At 42.2% G+C, this 23,065-nt stretch overlaps 2 protein-coding genes across 6 annotated transcripts in view; both read right to left on the bottom strand.

The window, feature by feature from the left end:
• LOC103215800 (signal-regulatory protein beta-1-like) overlaps positions 1–12,653 on the bottom strand; it is a 28,781-nt gene extending 16,128 nt beyond the window's left edge. The window contains exons 1-2 of one of the 3 annotated variants that reach the window (XM_073008844.1): positions 12,399–12,653; positions 2,904–3,257 (exon numbers count right to left, since the gene is read on the bottom strand). In XM_073008844.1, the coding sequence (XP_072864945.1) occupies positions 2,904–3,257; positions 12,399–12,471 (427 nt within the window). In that variant the 5' untranslated portion in view covers positions 12,472–12,653. The remainder of the gene's footprint in view (positions 1–2,903; positions 3,258–12,398) is intronic. The other 2 variants (XM_073008835.1, XM_073008839.1) reach the window with 2 other exon arrangements.
• Positions 12,654–21,458: 8,805 nt separating this feature from the next.
• LOC103215816 (signal-regulatory protein gamma) overlaps positions 21,459–23,065 on the bottom strand; it is a 98,282-nt gene continuing 96,675 nt past the window's right edge. For 2 of the 3 annotated variants that reach the window (XM_073008873.1, XM_073008856.1), the window contains 2 exons: positions 22,928–23,042; positions 21,459–22,305 (listed from right to left, as the gene is read on the bottom strand). In XM_073008873.1, coding sequence (XP_072864974.1) covers positions 22,930–23,042 — 113 coding nt within the window. In that variant the 3' untranslated portion in view covers positions 21,459–22,305; positions 22,928–22,929. Of the gene's footprint in view, positions 23,043–23,065 lie in introns of all 3 variants that reach the window. The other variant, XM_073008863.1, reaches the window with a different exon arrangement.

Raw genomic sequence — 23,065 nt, forward strand, 5'->3', positions numbered from 1 at the left:
CTTTCGCTGCAGCCATAAACAAAAGACAGTGGGCTCCTGACAGCCAGAGGGGAGAATCTAAACTCTTGCTCACATGGTCCCCAAACACTCTCTAGGAAATGCCTCATCTCCTCATCCTTAGTCCTCAGCGCCATGAGCGGGCAGATATATGCTCTGCTGGGCTTCAGGAGGCTTGACTCTGTTCAATGGATGCTGCTGAGTGAAGGAGAAACAGCATAACCTGAGGGGAGAGTCCTAAATGCTTCATGTATGCTGAGACCTGTGCTTTAGGAACCAGCTTGGCATATGATGGGACACATGCAGGACCTTTCTGATGGGAGTGTAAAGCCAACCCCTCCTATCCCTACAGGGTTATTGGTTTGTTTTTAATACTTTGTGCTGTAGAACTGAACAATGCAAGAGTTTAGAAAGAGAAGGTTGGAGCATTTCTCCACATTTGAAAAACCACAGCTGAGTGTTGCAGAGACAAGGGCTGTGAGTCAGACTGAGGGTTCCAGCCTTGCCTCACTGACCTGGTCCCAAGTCAGGTCTCCTCTCTGATCCTCAGTGTCCTCATCTTTAAAGGAGGTAGCAAATGGCTCCTCCCTCATAGCACTGGTTACAAGGAAACTCTGGCACAGCCACTGCTCTCTGGCCCCCTTCCCCGCCTCCCTCCTTTCTCATCTAACTCATCATTTAGGCTGAGAGCATGGCAAAGAGGAGTGAGCACTTTACTAGGAGTTAGCAGATCTGAGTTACACCTGAGCCACCACTGGCTGTGACTGCCTGGGCTGGGGAGGCACCACCTGGAAACTTCAGTGTCTTTGCCAATATTGTCTGCACAATCAGGATAAAGTCACCTTCCCTGTCTAAGTTGAAGGGTTACGAGGAGCTGATTTCAGACATTACTAGGCAATGTACATGAAAGCATCATGTTTTATGCTTTACATATACACGTTTTTTAAAAAAGCTGTTAGTAAAGCTATGTGTCTTCTGGAGGTTCTGTTTTTTGCCTTTCCAAATTCCAGAGGCTGCCCACATTCCTTTCTCACAGTTACATCTTCCCATCACTCTAACCTCTTGCTTGCATCCTCACAAGTCCTTCTGCAATAATTAATCTCCTTCCTCTTTCTTGTAAGGACATTTCTTATATGTTGTGTCCACCCTGATGCCAGAGCCAGATGTTAAAACCACTGTCTTAAAAATGTTTGAAGTAGGGCGAACATGGTGGCTGATGCCTGTAATCCCAGCACTTTGGGAGGCTGAGGTGGGCGGATCACCTGAGGTTGGGAGTTCGAGACCAGCCTGAACAACATGGAGAAACCCTGTCTCTACAAAATACAAAATTAGTCAGGCGTGGTGGCCTATGCCTGTAATCTCTGATTGCTATGTCATCTAGGAGGGAAATTGGGCAATAGTCTCAAATATGAAAACACACTATCCTCTGACCTAAGAATGCCACTTCCAGTGGGTGTCTCCCGCCTGAGTAGGGTGACACATGTACAAGGTCATCAACTGCATGATTGTTTTAGTGGCTAAGGTGGGAATAACTTACATATCCATCAACAGAAGACTGTAAAATAAAATTTGATATTTCCATAGATTAGAGTATATTTCAGCTGTAAAGAAACTGGAACAGGTCTCTATGTCCTCATATGGAATCTCGCTATGTAGTGATAGGGTGTATGTTTGGGAGAAGTTTTCCAATCACCAATGAGCTTTAGTGTCTGCATGTGAGGTGCATTGTGAACCTGTGGGAAACTGATGAAAAGAGAAATGCTGGCTCTCTGACCTGTGGTTCTGTTTGAGGAGCTTTTATCGAGCACCTATGATGCACCCGGCTCTTCTATGGAGACAGCGTCCAACACTGGGGAAGGAAGGAGACTGCCTCGATTCAGACATGGACTCTTGCTCCAATTCTGTCACTAAGTGGCCCTGTGACCATGGACAAGGCCCCTGTCATGTCTTGACTTCAGTCCCCCATCTGTAAAGGGGGTTGGGCTGGATGGTCTAAAGATCCCTCCTGTGCTGACATTCCAGAATTCAGGTGTTAGGACGAGGCTCTTGAGCCTCTGGCAGGAAACCCCAAATAAGCATTGTTGCTGCCTTATATGGGGGAACCCCTAAATTACCCACGTGTGGGACCTCTTTCCTGAGGTGAGGGACATTCTAAGATGATGCAGCTCTGCTCAGAAGCCCATGGTGACTGTGTGACTCAGTCCCCAAATCACACAAGGGTTTCCCAAATGGACCCACAGCAAATGCCAAACTTATTGGCATCTCCTCCCACCAGGCCATCAGATTCAACAGTGAATGTGCCTCCCAGGAATCTTCCCCATAGGGTGTTTCTGAAGATTAAATTAAAAAAAGAAAAAAAACACGATTTACCCTCTCCATGCCCTAGATGGATTTCTCCTCATTAGAAGGGAAGAGAATGTAAGCTTGGTGGGGAAGTGCTTTGGATTGTTTCATTCACTGCTCTTTGCACAGCATCCAGGGCAGAGCTTGGTGCACAGTGGGGTCTCAGTGAGTGCCTGCTGCATAAAGAAGAGACTCAGCCACCCTCAAGGGGAAGCCTTCTCTGGAGGCAGAAGGCAAGGTCCAGACCTGTGCCTGGGCAAGTAACTCAAATTGTCAGTTCCCTCATCTGTGAAATCAAAGGGCTGCGTCAGCTTTGGAAAGACAAGAGCTATAGAGCCACAGACTGGAGATGCTGTCTTTTCCATCATTTACAAGCCATGAAGCCTCAAATGACTACCATGACATCTCCAAGCCTCAACTCATGTGATCCGGAGAAGGGGTGACATCAGATCATGAAAATGAGCAGCCACCCCCACACCTGATTATTGCTCTAAGAATGGATAATGTAATTATTGACTTATTGTCACACACCAGGGGACAAAGGAGGCCCGCACTGTACTCACCACGCACAGACAGCTCAGTTCCTGCTCCAGACTTCAACTCCACATCGGGGTTCCCTTTCCGGAACTTCACACAGTAGTAGGTGCCGGCATCTGCTGGGGTGATGTTACTGATGCGGATGGAAAAGTCCATGTTGTTTCTCTTTGTGCGGTCTAAAACAGGTGTTACCCGGGGGCAGGGGCCTTCTTTCAGATTGTAGATTAATTCCCGGCCTGGTCCAGCTCCTCTGAACCACTGGATGGGCCCCACAGGGATCAGGGAGGTCACAGTGCAGTTCAGAGTGGCCGACTCTCCTGCTGTGACTGACACAGACTTCTCAGGCTGAATCACCTGCAGCTCCTCCTCACACAACCTTCCTGGAAAGGAGCACAAAGCAGTCATTTTTTCATCCTTATGTGATCCTGTGTGTTTCCCCAAGTGTTTATCAATGACTTTCATTGACTGGGTGTACACTAGGAGCAGGTCTTGAGCTCAGCCCACTACATGCATTATCTCATTTAAGCTGAACAACTGGCCTGTAACATAAGACTGTAATACAAGCGAGGACACTGAGGCACAGAGAGGTTCACTTTCCTTTTCCTTATTTTCTTTTCCTCTTTCTGTTTGCTTTCTTTTCTTTTCCTTTCCTTTCTTTTTGAGACAGGGTCTTGCTGTGTCTGCTGCCCAGGCTGGGGTGCAGTGGCTCAATCACAGCTCACTGTAGCCTCAACCTCCCAGGCTCAAGTGATCCTTTCACCTTGGCCTCCCAAGTAGCTGGGACTACAGGTGCGTTCCACCATACCTGGACAATTATTGTATTTTTTGTAGAGACACAGTTTCACCATGTTGCCCAGACTGGTCTCTAACTCTTGGGCTCAAGCAATCCATCTGCCTTGGCCTTCCAAACTGTTGAGATTATAGGTGTAAGCCACTGCGCCTGGCCAAGAGGTTCAATTTCAATGTAGAGCTTTGGGTTGAGGACCTGAGTAGAACTATTGAGCCCTCCTTGAAAGTGCCATGTTTTGCCAAATATGGCCTCCAACTGTGGCTACATGGAGTGTGGCACTTTTTGTATCACTGGATTGGGTGGGGCCCTGTGACTTCTTTAGACCCTTGAGTTTTGAGCAGAAGTGATGGGTATAATTTGTGGGTTGTGCATTCAACTGCAAGAGCCTTTATGGATCAATTTCTCCCTTCCAGAGACCCACAGGGCTCTGATGGGGCCTGCTCCATTGCCTGGATGTGTGAATGACCATTGCATGCAGAACTGCCAATACACACTGAGTACGTAGCTTCCAGTGGAAATACAACATTGTTTTAAGTCCCTGGTAATTTTTCACCCATAGCACAATCATGTTAGGTAAGTTTCCTAATGCTGATGTGACAAATTACCAAAACTTAGTGTCTTAAAAAAATGTAACATTTTATAGTTCTGGAGGTTAGAAGTCCAAAATAGTGTTACTGGGGTACAATCAAGAAGAAATAATAAAAGTCAAATACATAAAGATAGAGAATGAAACAGTGGTGACTACAGGTGAACTTGGGGGAGGTGATGGGGAAGTCAAAAGATACAAAATTGCAGTAAGTCTGACAAAGAAGTCCAGAGAATAAATTTGCAATCTGTGGGTTTTAGTTAATAATGTTGTATTGAATTCAGTATTTTTGCTTCAAAAGCATATTTTAGGTGCTGTTGACATAAAACACATGCAGCATAACTATGGGAGATGATGGATGTGTCCATTTGCTTAACTTTAATAATCATTTCACTACGTATATGTATATGTATATGAAGGCATCATGTTTTATACCTTCCATTTCGACAATTTTTAAAGAGCTTTCAGCAGAGCTATGTGTCTTCTGGAGGCCTTTCCAAATTCTAGAGTTTTCTCATATTCCTTTCTCACAGTTACATATTCCCACCACTCTAACCTCTTGCTTGCATCTTCACATGCAAACATCCTGGAATACAAGGATGTTTCAATGTCCTTCTCCAAGAATTAATCTCCTTCCTCCTTCTCATAAGCACCCTTGTGATGTATTAGCTCCACCCTGATACTAAACCCACATGTTAAAATCACTGTCTTAAAAATGCTGAGAGGTAAAGGAAATAATTGATGAAGAACTAAAGGAATATAAATGTCTTAACAAAATGAGAATGTAAAGAAAGAGAAATTATATGAAGAAATGAAACAAACTTAGGAATTGAAAGTATAATAACTAAAAATTCACTAGAGGAGTTCCCTAATGGGTATAAGCAAGTGGAAGAATAATCAGAAAACTGGAGGATGGAATAATTGAAATTATTGAGACTGAGGTATGGGTGGAAAATGGAATAAAGTCTAGAGCACAGAATCTAAGGGAATTGTGAGACATTATCAAATGTATCAACATACACCTTACTAGAGTTCCAGGGAGAAAAAAGAGAAAGAGAGAAAGGAATAGAAGATTATTTGAAGACACAGTGGACAAAAATCTTCACAAACTTGATAAAATACAGGAATCTACGAATTTAAGACAGAAAAAACAGAAGTTGAACTAAAAAATAAACTCAGAGACCCACACTAAGACACATTATAACCCACCTGTTGAAAACTAAAGTCAAAGAGAGAATCCTTAAAGCAGCAGGACAGAAGCGATTCCTTGCATACAAGAGACCCTCAATAAGATATTCCGCTGAGCTCTTATACAAAGCACTGAAGTCCAGAAGATAGAGGGATGGTAAGTTCAAAACGTCAAAAGAGGAAAAACATATCAATCATGAATTCTATACCCAGCAAAGTGTCCTTCAGATACAAGGGATAAATTAAGATATTCTCAGATAAACAAAAGCTAACAGAGTTCATGACCACTAAACCTTACCTACAGGAAATACTAAAGGGAGTGCTTCAGGTAGAAATGAAAGGATGCTGCACGGTAACTCAAAGTTGTATGAAGAAATAAAGATGTCCAGTTATGTGTACATTTTTAAAGAATCATGCTTCAATATCCCACAAACAAGCTGCGAGCACCCTGCCCAGGTGACCAGGTAACCAGTATTTTAAAGCTGGTCCCTGCCACAATTCCTCTTTTTGTCCTCCCCTACTGTGACCTAGTGACATTGAAACACTCTAGTAAAATCTATCATGGTTTTTGCTTGTGTCCCTCACCTTGACTCCCAGTAAAGGCACTTGCCCAGGAATCCCATCTCTCTTGCCTACCCATCTGCTTGATTGAGCCTACTCCTTGGGAGCTCCTTGCACATGGCTTCCTTCATGGCCTGCCCTTCTCCCTTCTCTAGGAACTGTGAATATGCCTCTTCATATGAACTTTTCATGGCCATGCTAGAGTGATCCTCCAAGATTCAACCAGCAGGAGTCACTTTAACATTTTCAATAGTAATGGCAATGAGGATGGGATAATTCTAAACTCAGGTGGAAAGTTCGTAGGAAATGCCTTTGACTCCTCATGACTTACAGAATTGCTACTCTGATTGGCTCCACAATTTGAGAAGGCTTTTTACCCTGATGACTTTCTTGTACTATGCTATGTACAGCTTTGTGTTGCCTTTTGGAGTGCTGCCATGGCTCTCCATCCTGAAGCAAGGATCCTGTTCCAGTATCAATAATGACATCCACCTTTCTTCAGGAGCACAAGTAGATATAACATTGGTAACACCTCTTCAAAGAAGATTCATGTGATATGCATATTAATGTCACATAATCCAGCATCTGTAAGTTTTTTTTGGGATGCCCGTGGCAATATATTTACAAATTTTACTTACAAATTAAAATCAACGGGTACTCCTGTTAGTGTCTTTAAATGAATTAACAAACAGAAATATCTCTTCTCTGTGGAGTCTTCGGCGATGTCTTTCATGCCTCTTGGAGTCTCTAGACCACTCATGATGGCTATATATTTCCTCAGGGCCTTGATGCTAAAATAATGTTCTTTTGTGGCCTATGCTATACTCCATTAAAACAACTGACTGGTTACCTACTAGAATCTCCTGACTTGGAGTCCAGATTTAAGGATAATATTCTCCTGTTGCAAATCATTAATCATAAATTGTCCCACAGGCCAGGCTCTGCTCATCTGAAATGACACCCATTGAAATTTAAACTTCCACTACAACACAAAATTAAAATCACTGCCAGGTACAGCTGCACAGCTTTTCTGTTGACAGTTGACATTATTACTACTTGGTTTGTTGATGCAACAATCCTCAACCAAATACTAGCAAATTGAATTGAGCATCATATTAGAAGAATTATACAATACAAGCAAGTGATATTTATTTCTGGAATACAAGGATGTTTCCATGCACAAATGACCAACAATGTAATATATCATATTTATAGAAGAAAGAGAAGAAATGCATGATTAACTCATTTGATACTGAAGACCATTTGACAAATTTGGAGATCTTTTTATGACAAAAACCATCCATAAAATGAATATATGAAACTTCTATAAAATAATAAAAGTCATATACACATGCTTTATTTTCACTTATCGCTGTCTAATATGCTATTTTATTTGTCTATTTATCATGTATATTGATTACTGTCATTCTCCCCAGTGGAGACAAGCAATAAAAGGGCACATACTTTTTCTTTTTCATTCAACAATGTTCTTTGTTAGGTCCTAGCACATAGTAGGTATTCGTTAAATATGTGTATAATGTGCGAATTGCTCAGTGGAACATTTTCCCAGGAGACTAAATATTATATTTTAAGTGAATTGCTTTTATGAAATTTGCCAGAAAATGTGTTTCCCATGTGGGTGAATTGGTGAAAAAATATTGAGTTGTATACACGCAGAAATCAGAAGAGTCAAGGAGAAGAAAACCACAAACCCTTTTCACACCACATCACCTTCTCGCCCTCATGAGCAGCACCTGCAGAAATTTCATGGAATAAGATCAAGACCAAAAGTGTTTGAGAAGAGCAATGGTGAAACCTGTGATCTCTAGAGTCAAAGTGCCTGAGTTCAAATCGTAGCTCTACCAGTTACCAATGAGTAACCTAGGAGCACTTTGTGCTTCTGTTTCCTTATTTGTGTTGGAGGGTGAACTTGGAACTTGGATATAATGGTTACCTGAGGTCAGAAATGTAAGCGATTTCCCACAGTATCTGGCTCATGGTGGGTATTCAAAAATTGTAAAGTTATTACTTGGTAGATTTCCTGAGGCTTGGAGGCTTCAATGGACATTAGGTGATGATATGGATATGGACATGGATATGAATATAATGATAGATATAGATAATATAGGCATGATTCTCTGTTACTTTTATCCCCTTCTTTCTTCTTCACCCCTACCATTAATGGAAGAGCAAACTCCAAGAGAGGAATGTGCAAAAGTTCTGTTTTGAGGGAAAGTGTATTTTACTAAGAAGTCTGCTTACCTGTTGCTTAGCTTAACAGATTGGGGGATTTTCAGGGGTAAGGTGACTGAGGTAGAAAGGAGGGAGAATGACTGGGCAACAGAGAAAATCAAACATCTCTTTAATGTGCTTTCCTGTAGACTAAAAAATGAGTTGAAGATTACAGTAAGAAGGGAAGTCTTACTACTACTACTACTACTACTACTACTACTACTACTACTACTGCTCTATGTTTCCACATGATCAAGTTAGATTTATCCCAGGAATTCAAGGATGGTACAACATTCATAAATCTCTAAATGTGATACACTATTTCGACAGAACAAGGGACAAAAACCATATGACCATACAACACAGGCAAAGAAAGCATTTGACAATATTTAACATTTTTTAATGATAAAAACTCTCAAGAAATTAGATATCAAATAAATGTTCCTCAACACAATAAAGGCCATACAGGACATATCCATAGCAAACATCATACCCAACGGTGAAAAGTTGTCAGCTTTTACTCTAAGATCAGGAACAAGACAGAGATGTCCACTCTCAAGATCTCTATTCAACATATAGTATCAGAAGTTCTATCCAGAATAATTGCACAAAAGAAGTAAATAAAAGTCATTCAAATCAAAAAGGAAGAAGATAAATTATCCCTGTTTGCATATGGCACTGTCTTACATAGAGAAAACCCTAAAATCTCTAAAAACTTTTTAAATCAACAAACAAACAGGCCACAGATATAACATATGAAATCAATGAGTAAAAATCAGTAGTTTCATACACTTATAGAAAATTATTGGGAAAAGAAATCAGTAAAACAATTTTATTTACAATTGTTACCAAAAAGGGTAAGATAGCTAGGAATAAACAATCAAGGAACTGAAATACCTGCATACTGAATAACTATAAAACCCAGATTAAAAAAAATAGAAAACAAATAACAGAAAGATACCCATGTTTGTGGATTGGAGAATTACTATTGTAAAATGTTCATACTACCCAAAGAGATCCACAGATTCAATTCAATACCAGTAAAATTTCAATGAAATTCCACAGAAATGGACCAAACAATCCTTAAGTTCATATTAGCCATAGAAAACCATGAATAGCTAAGGCAAGTTTTAGCAAAAAGAACAAAGCTAGAGGCATCACACAGCTTGATTTCAAAATCTTCTAGAGTGCCATAGTAATCAAAACAGCAGGACATTGGCACAAAAAGAGACACATAGACCAATGGATCAGACCAGAGAGCCCAGCAATAAATTCACACATTTGCACTCAATTGACTTTTGACAAAAAGGTCAAGAAGACACAATGGGGAAAGGTCAGTCTCTTCAAAAAGGGGTGTTGGGAAACCTGAATATCCAGGTATAGAGAAATGAAATTAGACCTCCGTCTCATGCCACATACAAAAATCAACTCAAAATGTATTAAAGACTTCAATGTAAGATCTGAAACTGTAAAAGTACTAGAAGAAAAGTTCCATGATGTTGGTCTGGGCAATGAATTTTTGGATACGACCCCCAAAACACAGGCAACAAAAGCAGAAATAAATAAATGGCACTACAACAAACTAAAAAGTTTCTACACAGCCAAGGAAACAATCAACAGAGTAAAGAGACAACCTACAAAATGGGAGAAGATATTTTCAAACCATACATGTGATGAAGAGTTAATATGCAAAATATGTAAGGAAGTCAAACAACTCAATCATAAGAAAACAACCGAAGTAAAACATGAGCCAAATAGTCATTTCTCAAAAGAATACATTAAAATGGCCAGTCAACATATAAATAATATCCAACCTCACCATTCTTAAGATAAATGCAAATTAAAACCACAGTGATCTATCATCTCACACTTGTTAGAATGATTATTATTAAAAAGATGATAACTAGTGTTGGAGAGTATGTGGAGAACAGGAAACCCTTACACACAGTTGGTGGGAATGAAAATTAGGCCATTCATTAGTGAAAACAGTATGAAGTGTCCTCAAAAATTTAAAAATAGAATTATCATATGATCCAGCAATCTCACTACTGAGCGTATATCCAAGGGAAATGACGTCCGCATGTCACAGAGATATCTGCACTCCCATGTCCATTGCAGCATTATTTACAATAGCCAAGATATGGAATCAACCTAGGCGTGTATCAACAGATAAATGGATAAAGAAAATGTGGTCTACATACATACACAGTGGAATTCTAATCAGTTGTACAAAAGAAGGAAATTCTGTCATTTACAACAATATGAGTGAACCGGGACGGTATTATGCTAAGTGAAACAAGCCAGGCACAGAAAGACAAACACCGCATGATCTCTCTCATATATGGAATCTAAAAAAGTTGAACTCAAAGAACTAGAGTAGAATGGTGGTTACCAGGGCTAGACAAGGGGTGCAGTTGGGTAAGTATTAGTCAAAGGACACACAATTTTTTTTCAGATAGGAAAAATTAGCTCCAGATATCTACTGTATAATATGGAGTCTATAGTTAATAAGATGATTTATATCCTTCCAAATTGCTAAGTGCATAAATTTTAGGAGTTCTCACCATAAAAATTGTCAGTATGTAAGATTATGCATATGTTAATTAGCTGTAGTCATCCAGAAATGTACACATGTCATAATATGTTGTACATGAGAAGTGTACTTTTCTCAAATCAAAATAAAAAACATTTTCTTAAGCTTTAATTGAAATTAAAGTTGGAGAAACTGATAAAAAATGAAATCTCATGTGTGTGTGTACACATTTATAATCACTTATAGGTATACATGCAGGGATCTCTAACCCCCAGGCTGTGGTTGGGTACAGGTCTGTGGCCTGTTATGAACTGGGCTGCACAGCAGGAGGTGAGCAGCCACTATGTGAGCATTATTGCCTGAGCTCTGCCTCCTGTCACATCAGCAGCAGCATTAGGTTCTCATAGGAGTGTCAACCCTATTGTGAACTGTGCATGTGAAGGATCTAGGTTGTGTGCTCCTTATCAGAATCTAACTAATCCCTAATGATCTGAGGTGGGACAGTCTCATCCCAAAACCGTTGTTCACCCCACCCACCCACTCTAGGTCCTTGCAAAAATTATCCTCCATGAAACCAGTCCCAGGTGCCAAAAAGATTGGGGACCACTGCACACGTGTGTGTGTGTGTTGGTATCTGTTATGGGCAGAATGTGTCCCCTAAAATGCATGTGTTGAAGCTCCAACCCTAGCACCTCAGAATGTGACTGTATTTGGAGACAGAGTTTTTAAGAAGCAATTCAGTTAAATGAAGTCATTGGGGTGGGCCTTAATCCAATATGAGTGACGGTCTCATAAGAAGAGGAGATGAGGATACAGACACACACACAGAGGGAAGACCATGGGTTGAGACACAGGAAGGAGATGTCTTCTACAAGCCAAGGAGAAAGACCTCAGTAGAAACTAATCCTGCCGACGCTTTGATCTTGGACTTTGGCCTCCATAACTGCAAGGAAGTAAATGTCTAGTTTCAGCCACCCAGTCTGTGGTTCTTTACTACGGAAGCCCTAGGAAAGGAATATAGGCCCCAATAAGCAGCAAATGCAGAACTTCTTAAAGAGGAAGAGGCGACTGAAAAATGGGTGGTAAGACTCAAGTCACAGGGGAGGAAGGATCACGGGGGAGCACAGGACAATGTAAGGAGCACCCTTAGGGAGGACGGTGGCTGAACATCCTTGGGAAACACTGCACCTCTGCCCAACTCAAGAAGGCACCATTTCAGACTTCACTTCCTCTGGGTGTTGAATACAGAAGGCTGGGTCTGGAGTCACACAGCCCTCTCAGGCTGTCTCTGAGCTTGCTCTGTCCTTGGGTAGGTTGTTTGGCCCCAGCGTCTCAAGACTGGTAAGGATATAAATAATGATTGTTCTGTGTTAGTCAAATGAAATAGATCAAAATGTAAGTAATTGTGGTGGTGGTGATTCAATCATCCTGTGACTCTGGTAGCCAGCTGCCCCTGATAGCCAGTCGCTGATCCACAGAGAAAGTGCTCAGCTCCCTGATTTCCTGCTCTGAGGCCCCATCTTTGGCCTTCCTTGGCAGCACTTGTGGTTGTCTGGAATCCCCAAAGGTCCAGGGGCAGGGCATTGCCACGGCAGCAGAGAGAAAGTGTTCTAGCCCAAGGCAATGCTTACCTGTGAGTCCCAGCAGTAGAGTCAGCAGCAGGAAAGGACCAGGAGGGTGGGGCCAGGAGGCTGTGACAGGCATCCTGGAGACCTCAGGAGCCTGCTCTGTTCAAACGTCTGTGGTGGGGAGATGTCAGGCTCTGCTCTGAGGACAGAAGACAAGCCCCGCCTCCCTCGATTCAAGAGGAAGTGGCTATGATGGATTGGGACAGTAACTTGCTTTTAGATTGTAACATAGAAATCAGACACAGCAGGCAGCTACAAAGCACAGAGTTACTCGTGCTCCATTTTCAGGAGAACCAGACAGGCTGAGCAAAAATAATGCTTCCTCCTCAACTGAGGCCTGTGTTCTCTCCACATGGCCGCCTTCCCCATCTTCAGGTCTTCTTGGTGATTTGCCAGCTGAGGGTCTTGGGTCAAGAAGTTCTGTGGTTGTGATCTGTGCCCTAAACTCTCCATCTTAAGACCGTAGGATGTGGTTGGCTTGTTGCTTCATTCTGCACCAGCCTCAACCAAGTGCTATTCAGCAGGGGGCAGCAGGAGGGATCACAAGGACCCTCTTGATGTTGGAGAGGAAACAGGTCTGCTTTTGAAATGATTCTTTATTGTAACCTTTTTTTTTTTTTTTAGACGGAGTCTTGCTCTGTCGCCCAGGCTGGAGTGCAGTGGCCCGATCTCCGCTCACTACAAGCTCCGCTTCCCAGGTTCACACCATTCTCCTGCCTCAGCCTCTGGAGTAGCTGGGACTACAGGCGCCCGCCACCACACCTGGCTAATTTTTTGTATTTTTAGTAGAGATGGGGTTTCACTGTGTTAGACAGGATGGTCTCGATCTCCTGACCTCGTGATCCGCCCGCCTCGGCCTCCCAAATGCTGGGATTACAGGTCTGAGCCACCGCGCCCGGCTATTCTAAGCTTTTACTGATATAACTGGCGAAATGTAGCCCAAATTCAGTCTAATCTGGACTTTGGCACTTTCATGGGCTTGAATCCAGTAGAAGAAATCCTTTCCCGACTTCTTCCAGGAGAGCCAGTAGTTTTAGTTTAGTAAGGATCTGTTTTGTGGGGTGAAGTGAGGGTTGTGGGTTATGGAAAAAGGATAGGGTTATGATTGGGGGAGAATATGGGGGGCGGGTTCCTGAGGCCATCACATCAACTTTAATATCCTTTGTTCTGCACAGAGGACCTACAGGATTCACCACTGTGTTCAGATGGGAAATGGGGAGAGAGGAAGTATAATTGCCCTGACCAAGAGGGCTTACTAAGGAGTTGGGGAAGTCATTGCACCCACCTACGCTCAGTTTTGGTCTCTAAACTCGGCGTTATAAGTATTTCATTGCAGTGTTTTAGTGGCGATTAAAGGAGAAAATGACTGTACCATGCCTGAAACCCAGTAGGTTATTATTGATGCTAATGGTGCCAGGTGAAGAGCTGGAACTCAAATGGTGCTTTTGAATGGATCCCTACTGCATGATGAGTTGCCCACCAGTGGCTTTCTCCCAGCAACCCAGGCCTCCTGAGACCCAGATTATATGATGTACTTGGACTATCCCTGCCACTCTGAGATCAATTGCTTTCTCTTGGATTCTCTGCATCCTGCTCCTTATAATCCACAAATTAATTTGTCCTCTCACTATTCTCAGCTGTGTGACTTTCAAGAAGACATTGACTTCTCTGAACCTTATTTTGATTGTATATAAATGGAAGTTATAACATGCACCAACATGCACCTTGTAGAAATGTGGCAGAAATAATATAAATCATGAGTGCTTGACTCATAATTAATTTTAATCAAAAAATATGGCTATAATTTTTTTTATGGGAAGGGTTTCACTGCTTTCCTGCCACAGTTGTGCTTTAGAAAAACCACCTTGTTAGGAGAAATGGTTGTATCATCTATGACTAAGAAAGGCCTGTCTGAAAGCCTCCCTGTCACCTGCTGGGTTTTAAGTCCTTCATCTGTTATTGTCAAATGAAAGTGTAAAAGTTATCATATTCTCATTCAAAGTTCTGTTCAATGTGGCACATGTGCACAGGTGAAATCTTCCCGTCCTACTCTATACCAACAAAAATGAAAATGAAAAAGGATAAAATTATGTTAATCCATGTCAAATTACACTTAAAAACAAGACAATCGTTTTTATGTGATGTGAAGGAATAGTAGCAGTTATCATTTACTAAGGATGTCCTGTGCCCCAGAAATGGTGTCAAGCATTTTATGTCAGTTGCCTCATTAATTCATCACTCTGACTCCATCAGGTAAGCACTGCTATTAACCTACCTCCTTTCACAGGTGAGGAAACCTGAGGTACACAGAGAGTAATGGATTTCCTCAAGATCACTCAGCTTTTAGAACTAGAGCATAGGGCGCCACATGCCACAGACTTCACTTTTAATGTTTGCACTATGACATCTGTCATATGAAAGGAGAGACATCCCTCAGGAAGAAGCAGAGAAGAAGCCATAGCCTCAATTAGGAACAGCCCCCACAGTGAGGCTGTGGCAGGTGCCATGCTCCAGGAGGCCCTGATAACCCCATCACATGGGGTGGGGCATTATTTCTGGAAAGACGGCAGCACAAGAAGGAATCACTGAAGATTTGGGGAACAGCAGCACCATGAGAGATAGCTAACCAATCCAAGAACAACAATAACTTAAAAACATTAACAGCAATCAAGAGAACTTCACAACTGAGAACATATGAAAAAATAAAATATAAAAAGGTCTTTAAAATTAGTATACATAGTAACCTTATTAAGATAGCAAAAGGGAAGTAAATCCATAAAACAACATCAGGCATGTATGAAACAGGAATAATCAGGCATGAAGTAACAGGTTTCTTGGAGCAATAACCAAAAAAGAGACTTTGGAAATGAAAACATAATTACTGAGGACAGTTTTAAAAAATGTAATAGGTTGACTAGGTGACAATATATACGTAAGTAGTAAGTTATTGGGTTGGGGGATCATGTGGGGCAATCCCTTAGGATTCAGCACAGACACACCTGAAGAGAGTAATGTAAATAGGTGTAAATATAGGAATAACAAAAGATATCTCACAAAACGTGTCAAAAAAGTTCCCAGAAACAACTGAGGAGTTGAGCGCTTGCAGAGAGGGTGGCGGTGCCCGGGGCTGGCTCTGAAGGCACAGTGATGATTGTACTGAAGATATTTCACTGTTTGATTTAGAAGGGTAGACAACTAATAGACCAAGGAAATCTAAACTCAGACATCCAGTGGCATCACTCTTTCTTTAATTATTTTGAGTCAGTGCAATCGCCATCTATTTTCTCCATGAACTGCCCAGAAGTAGCTTTCTTGCCTGTGTGGTGACAATGATCTCTTTGTCAGGTGGCTTTTGCGCAGTGAAGAATGTCACCGGCAGAGTAATGATTGGACTATGTTGGTGGAATCACATTGATGACAATGGAAAGGGCCATTGGGCATTTGAGTCGTGGGAGGCATCCTCTTAAGAGAGTAAAACTGTCTTAGAGGCTGAAATAAGAATCTTCTGGTTGGGACTAATGGCCTGTCCATGCTGTGAGTGATATTTGCCTTTAGTGTCTGATTTGATTTGGCTCTGTGTCCCCACACAAATCTCATCTCAAATTACAATCCCCACGTGTCAAGGGAATGACCTGGTGGGAGGTGATTGAATCATGTGGGTGGTTCCCCCATGCTGTTCTCATGACAGTGAGTGATCACAAGATCTGATGGTTTAAAAGTGTTTGGCAGTTCCCCCCTTAGTCTTTCTCTCTTCTGCTGCCATGTAAGACATTCCTTGTTTCCCTTTCACCTTCCGCCATGATTGTAAGTTTCCTCAGGCCTCCCAAGCCATGCAGAACTGTGAGTCCATTACACATCTTTTATTTATAAATTACCCAGTCTCAGACAGTTTTGTTTGTTTGTTTGTTTTTGAGATGGAGTCTCACTCTGTCACCCAGGCTGGAGGGCAATGGCATGTCGGCCCACTGCAACCTTTGCCTCCTGGGTTCAAGCAATTCTCCCACCTCATCCTCCTGAGTAGCTGGGATTACAGGCACCCACCATCATGCCTGGCTAATTTTTGTATTTTACTAGAGACAGGGTTTCACCATGTTGGCCAGGCTGGTCTTGAACTCCTGACTTCAGGTAATCCTCCCACCTCAGACTCTCAAAGTGCTGGAATTACAAGTGTGAGCCACCGCCCCCAGCCTCAGGTAGTTCTTTATAGTAGTGTGAGAACGGACTAATACAATGCCCTCTTCTCCTTCAGAGTAAACACTAGACATGATCGGATTTCTTAAATAGAGGGAGAAAGTTTATGTGTTTTATGATGTTGGGGCGCAACCTAAGAGATTCTTGACTCTGAACCTTTTAGATATCAGTTTATGTTGCAACAAAAAGCGTTGGCTTTTTTTTCTCACTTGATAACTTTATTAGAAACAAAGGAAAGTAGTTTTCATATTAAGCTTTTATTTTCTTTCCAGCACTGGGGGCTAGAAAGTGTGTTGTCACTACAAACGTCCAAATTTATTTAATGGTATACAGAGGTATGCACAAGGTCATGTAATATCAATATATCCCAAATTAACCAAAGTGTGTTTATTGATATATGTAATGAAGGCCTTTGCTATTTGATCCATAGAACATAGGATGTTCTTAGTGTATCTCAAAACTTTTATGTGTTTACATATTATTTCTGTAGATTGTTTTCAGAAGCAAGTTTTATTTCCATGGCATCAGTGAGCACAATGGCTTATGTGTAAATTAGAAATAATTGTTAATTTTTAATATGTACTTCATGGTAAAATTTCTTAGACATACACAAATGAGTAAAAACCAAATTTAGTGAATTGATATTACCTAGTTTCTAAAGTTTTGTTTATTTTCATTTGTAAGAAGTCATTTGCTTAAGGCCCAATTAATATAAATGAAATTATCATAGTTTGTGTTTGAGAAATACCCAGAAATTGTGCTGTTCTATTTATTTTATAAGAGGGTAACCAGATTTTACTCTGGAACCTCCTGGAGCTCTTTAATGCTCTTTGACTTAATGAAATTTATCTTTTATTACTAAAAACACATTATTCTTATATTTTAATGAGAATAATCATTTACATACTTCACATAATGGGTAAAGACATTTTGTTTCATGAATCTATATTTTTTCTTACTATAATGAGAACGTTATAGATTATGCATTTGTATTAATGGTATTTCTTAAAGCAGTAGATTTAATTATAAACCAAACCAGCCTAGAAACTATTGTAGGCATCTGTAAATTGTGTTGTAGGTACTATAAACTTAGCGGAGTCTCTTAATCAGGAGATTATGTTGTGAATACATTTGTACATTGTTAAAATATATTTCAAGATGTTTTGCTGATTTTAACAGGTGTCTTTATTGCAGTGGTAACTTTGAAGGTGCAAAACTTTATATTTGTATGAAAGTCTACTGTTTACAAAGCAAAAAAGAATGAAAAACCCAGAAATATTAATATCTAAAGATACATAATTTAAGGTAAAACACACCAGTGGTTGAAAGAGGAATATTTCCTTCCATGAAAATAGCAATTGGCTTGGAAGGCGTGAGACATAAAGTTTCAGGCCTCCAAAAATCATAGTTTGGAATATAGGACTCCAAAATTGATACAATAGGCCAGGTGCAGTGGCTCACGCCTGTAACCCCAGCACTTTGGGAGGCCGAGGTGGGTGGATCACCTGAGGTTGGGAGTTCAAGATCAGCCTGACCAACATGGAGAAACCGTGGCTCTACTAAAAATACAAAATTAGCCGGGCATGGTGGTGCATGCCTGTAATCCCAGCTACTCGGAGGCTGAGGCAGGAGAATCACTTGAACCCAGGAGGTGGAGGTTGCAGTGAGTCAAGATTGCGCCATTGCACTCCAGCCTGGGCAACAAGAGCAAAACTCCGTCTTAAAAAAAAAACAACAACAAACAATTTTTTTAAATTGATGCAATAGTGTCAGGAAGATGGCAGGATCTGTGCCTGGAGCAGCAAGTTGCCTTCCCAAGGAAGGAACTGTCAAGGAGTTCTCAAGGAACTCTAATCCTTCAATAAAGATTTGCTAGATCCACAGATGCTTATTCAAGTAAAAAATTTTCGTGGAAATCACATGCAGAATTCAGTTTCAACTTTAGGTTGACTTGGTACAGCATGGATAAAATTTGAATATTTGAAAGAACTGGGAGCCTGGAATCCATGAGCTAAAATTCCCCCTTCATCTACCATATTTCACCCTTACTCACGACATTAGGTGCAGATGACCAGGGAAGACTTTGGGACACATGAGGAACTGGGAGCTCATGGATGCTTCCTCCAGAAGACTAAAGATTAAGACTGTGGGCTTAGGAATTAAAACTTCCTAGTCTGAAATCAAGCTCTACCAGCTCCCAAGTGTGTGACCCTGGGGATACTATTAACTTCTCTGTTTCTTGAGTTTCCTCAGCTGTAAAATGGACATAATAATCACACCAACCTCATAAGATTGTTATGGGAATTAAATGAACTAATATAATGCAAAGTGCCTAATAATACCTGACTGTGTCCCCAAACCTAGATATTCAGTTTTGCTATTATTATTATAGCTATTAGTTAGACATTGTTGTTATTAGGTAGAGTTTTAGTAATAGTAACAATTTTAAAAAACAGATCCTCTGCCACCAAGGATTTATGATGCGGTGTGACAACCTCGGCCAGTGTCTAGGGGAGGTGGGGGTACCGTGGTGGTGAGCTGAGGTCATGTGCTTAGCCCTAGAATCATGGGTGCTGAGGTCGTGTGCTCAGCACCAGGGTCATGGTGTAGCCATGGCCTCTGGGGGAATCACTATGACTAGGGCAAGGTGCATCCTAATTAGGGCGTACATAGATGCTCATAGAAAAAGTGCTCCAAATCTTGCCTCATGCTGGGATAAGAGACAAGAAAATGCTCCCAAGTGGAAATCTAGAGGAACAGGGGAGATGGACTGAGAGGGAGAGGAGACATCACATAGAAAAACACCTATGTAGAGCAGGCTGCACACAACTGTGAGTCCTACGAGCAGAGGAGGTGGCAGGGCCTGTCCAGGCGAGCTGGGACACAGGGCTGGGGATATCTGTCTGAATGATTGTCATGAAGAGACCTCAGACTCTGTGCTCTGCAGGGGAGGAGAAGCCCCGCCTTGCCATGCTGCCCCAGGAGGGAAGTTGCTGTGGGAGGAAGGGGCCATGAGACTGGGGCCATCCTCCATTGTGAAAGAGGAAGTAGACACTGTTGCCACTGCTGGGAAGTTGCTGACGTCTGTGCTTGGGATTCCTAGACCTGGGAGCCTTGGACAGTACTGGAGAGAGGTTGACTGTCATAGAGCCTGCTCTATATCCCAGAGACTCTCATCTCATGCCAGGGGTCCCATGACCCTTCCTAATTTGAGAGCTCAGACCTATAGGGTTCTGTAGCCAAGGATTGAGCTTGCAGCTTCAGAGACCATAATTCCAGGTGTGGCACATTTGAGGGCTTGTGGCTACAGAAGCCTTTGGGGATGGAACCAAATCTCCTGGGTGACCCCTACAAAAAGTCTCTCAAACCAACATCAAGTAACAAGCTAAGCAAATCAAAAAACAACAACTTCTCTTAGATCTGTCGGAGAAATGAGGTCACAGGGCAAAATTAGAGAGGCAGACAGGGTGATATGGAGAATTATAACTTCCTGAATTGGAAACCTCCATGGGAACGAGTGCTGGGGTCAGAAAACCTGCACCATGAATGGTGAATTGTTGTTAAGTTCAGTGAGGGCCAGTCTGAGTTAAAAACTCAGGAGAACCCAGTCATGGGAGCTCCCACACTTCTGCAAATTTTACCCACAGCAGCTTGATTGGTCCTCACAGTGAGTATGAGAGAAATATTCAGTAGTGCTTCCTGAAGAGGAAGGGGAAAGGGGACCGTTTCAAAATATACCAGTGTTTTCATCATCTTACGCTTGTTCCACATCAGAAATATACAAGAAGACAAGCACTGTTCCAACTATCCTTGCTATGTTTTACAAAGAATAATAATTTAATCCTCAATGTTTCTAATTCTTTGAATTACCATGAACTAAATATTTTTCCCTTTTGTCTACATTTGCAATTGATGTATTATATTTTCTAATATTTTGTATTTTGATAAATATTATGAGGATCACAGAGGAGTCATTATTTTCCCCTTTGGATGTAGAGTTGCTCTCCAGGGTCTCAGTGTTTTCAGTCATTTTTATAATCTTGCACTGCCATGCAAAGTAAGCACTGCCCTGTATTTAGTATAATATATGTAATAATATAATACAGTGTTAAGGAGAAAAGCTAATCAAGTTAAGAGACACTGGAATGCTAGGGTGGAGAGGAAAATGGATATTTTATGTAGGGTGGTTTACAGAAGTTGCCTTTAATAAACTGAAGGACAGAAGAGAGTGAGCCATGCAGCTGTTGCGGGGAAGAAGCCGAGGAATGACAGGATTTGACTTTTCCAAAAAATAACTGAGGCTGAAAATGCAATTCAGCAGAAGCTCTGTAAGTGGTCCAGGAGGAGATGATGCTGGCTGGGACCATGCAGGAGTGGTGGAGGTGAGAGGTGTGTAGGTTATGGGTACAACTCCTTTGTGTGCCAGAGCAGGCTGGGACTGGCTCAGGAGAGCCAACTGTTAAATTTTCAGGAATTGTGTATTCTAGTTTTTAAAGTGTTAGAAGCTTGAAATGGGCCATGTTGGGAGTATTCACCCCACAGAAATTGACGAACACTACAATTCAGCCTTCTTTTTTCTTTCGAAGAGTCAATTGTCAAACACTTACCATCTCACCAGGGGATGTAAGCATTTTGAAGCAGAACTGAATATGAGGTATAAACAAAGAAGAAATCGAGAAGGACTCCATGGCTTTAGGACTGTCACGGTATTTTTACCATGAGCAAGAGATTTAGGAAGGTTGCAGGATGATAGAAAAACTAGTGTTTCCATTACAGAGAGAGGAGGGAGAGCTGCTTTCTTTCTAGGTGTGAGGAGTAGCACACTGTCCTTGTCCATGTGTGTTGCTATAAAAGAATACCTGAGGCTGGGTAGTTTATAAAGAAGAGGTTTATTTGGCTTTTGGTTCTGCAGACTGTACAAGAAGCATGGTACTTGCATCTGCTGCTGAGGAGGGCCTCAGAGTGCTTCTACTCACAGTGGACAGTGAAGTGGAGTTGGCATAACATGGGGAGAAAGGAAGAGAAAGAGAGAAGAGGGAGCTGCTAGGCACTTTTAAACAATCAGATCTTGTGGGTACTAATAGACCAAGATAGCACCAAGTCATTCATGATGAATCCATCCCCATGACCCAAACACCTCCCACCTGACCCCACCTCCCACATAGGGGATGAAATTTCACATTGAGATTTGTAGGACAAAAATATCCAAACTATATCATATGTTTAAACAAAGAGGAAGGAGAATCATTTTTTCTCCTTAAAACCAGGATGAGTGTTAATTTGTATTCAGGAGGCAATAGAGAATCTCAACAAGGTTGGGTAATTGAGTAGGCAGGAATCCAGAAGGCAGAATAACTCTTGAGAATCTGAACTGCAGTTTGTGGCTTATGGACAGTCCAAGACGGTGGAGGAGAGGTGTCCTGATGGGTTTAGATTTGGCGTGTTTCCCACATCCTAGGGAGGTGTCATGAGTCACTCCCCAGAGCCCCATGCCATGGCTTCTGCTCAGGACCATGAATGAAGACTGCTGTGGAGAATCAAGGACTCCGCAAAGGAGCAACAGGAACCTGTGGGCAGTAAGATGTCCTGGGAGGGGAGGCGTTTGGAGCTGAGTCTGGGGAAGCTTCTCACCAGCCCCTTCTCTCAGTCAGAGCCCTTCAAGGAAGGAAGGAGGCAGCAGAGACTGGGGGTCCCATGAGGCAGGGGAGGAGGGAAGGAGCTGTGGATAACATGTCCATATTTAATCATCGGCTCACCATTTAAGAAACATTTCCTGGGAGCCTGTTATATTCCCAGTGCTGGTCTCCTTCTGGGATGCCTGTTGCAAGTGGACAGGCAGCCCTGAGATAGGACTCTGCCGGCTCAGCCCTCTTCCTGAGTCCTGGTGTCCCTTCCCTCGTTGCTTCCACTCAGGCACAAAGAGGGTCAGAATGGGTACAGCCCTAAGAGCTGCCCATCTGCGGTTTCTCAACATGACTTGACAGTGGGGATTCCTTTGGGCCCATGGAGTTCAGCATCAAATAATCTAGAGATGGCCTGCAAGGGACCACCCACTCAGTAGCCCCTGATTCAGGCTCCTCTTCTCACCTCCTCATGGGACCCTGGGGTGCTGTAAAAACCTTTGAACACCCTGGCTTATGCCTCCTCAAGCACCCACATACTTACTGGGGGTTGGGAGCCTCTTAGAGGGTTCCCTGAGCGTTCTGAGGATGCGGAGGGAGCTCTGTCACCTTCTCTAAACTCCACTAATCCTGATGCTGCATGATATGTGGGCTGGACTCTCCTGCTGGCCCTGCCCTTTTGGGGCAGCCCTTGGTCAGGCCTCCATCCCCCACACTTACAGTCAGGCCTTCTGCTTCCAGTACACATAGATGACAGAGACACCAACCACCAGCAGCACCTTGGGGCCCAGGAGGACAGCTATGAGAAGTGGAGCAGTGGGAGCCAGTACTGGGCCTGGAAATCAGGAGACAGGAGAA

The sequence above is a fragment of the Chlorocebus sabaeus genome, chromosome 2 (genome assembly GCF_047675955.1).
Source record: "Chlorocebus sabaeus isolate Y175 chromosome 2, mChlSab1.0.hap1, whole genome shotgun sequence".
Lineage (NCBI taxonomy): Eukaryota > Metazoa > Chordata > Mammalia > Primates > Cercopithecidae > Chlorocebus > Chlorocebus sabaeus.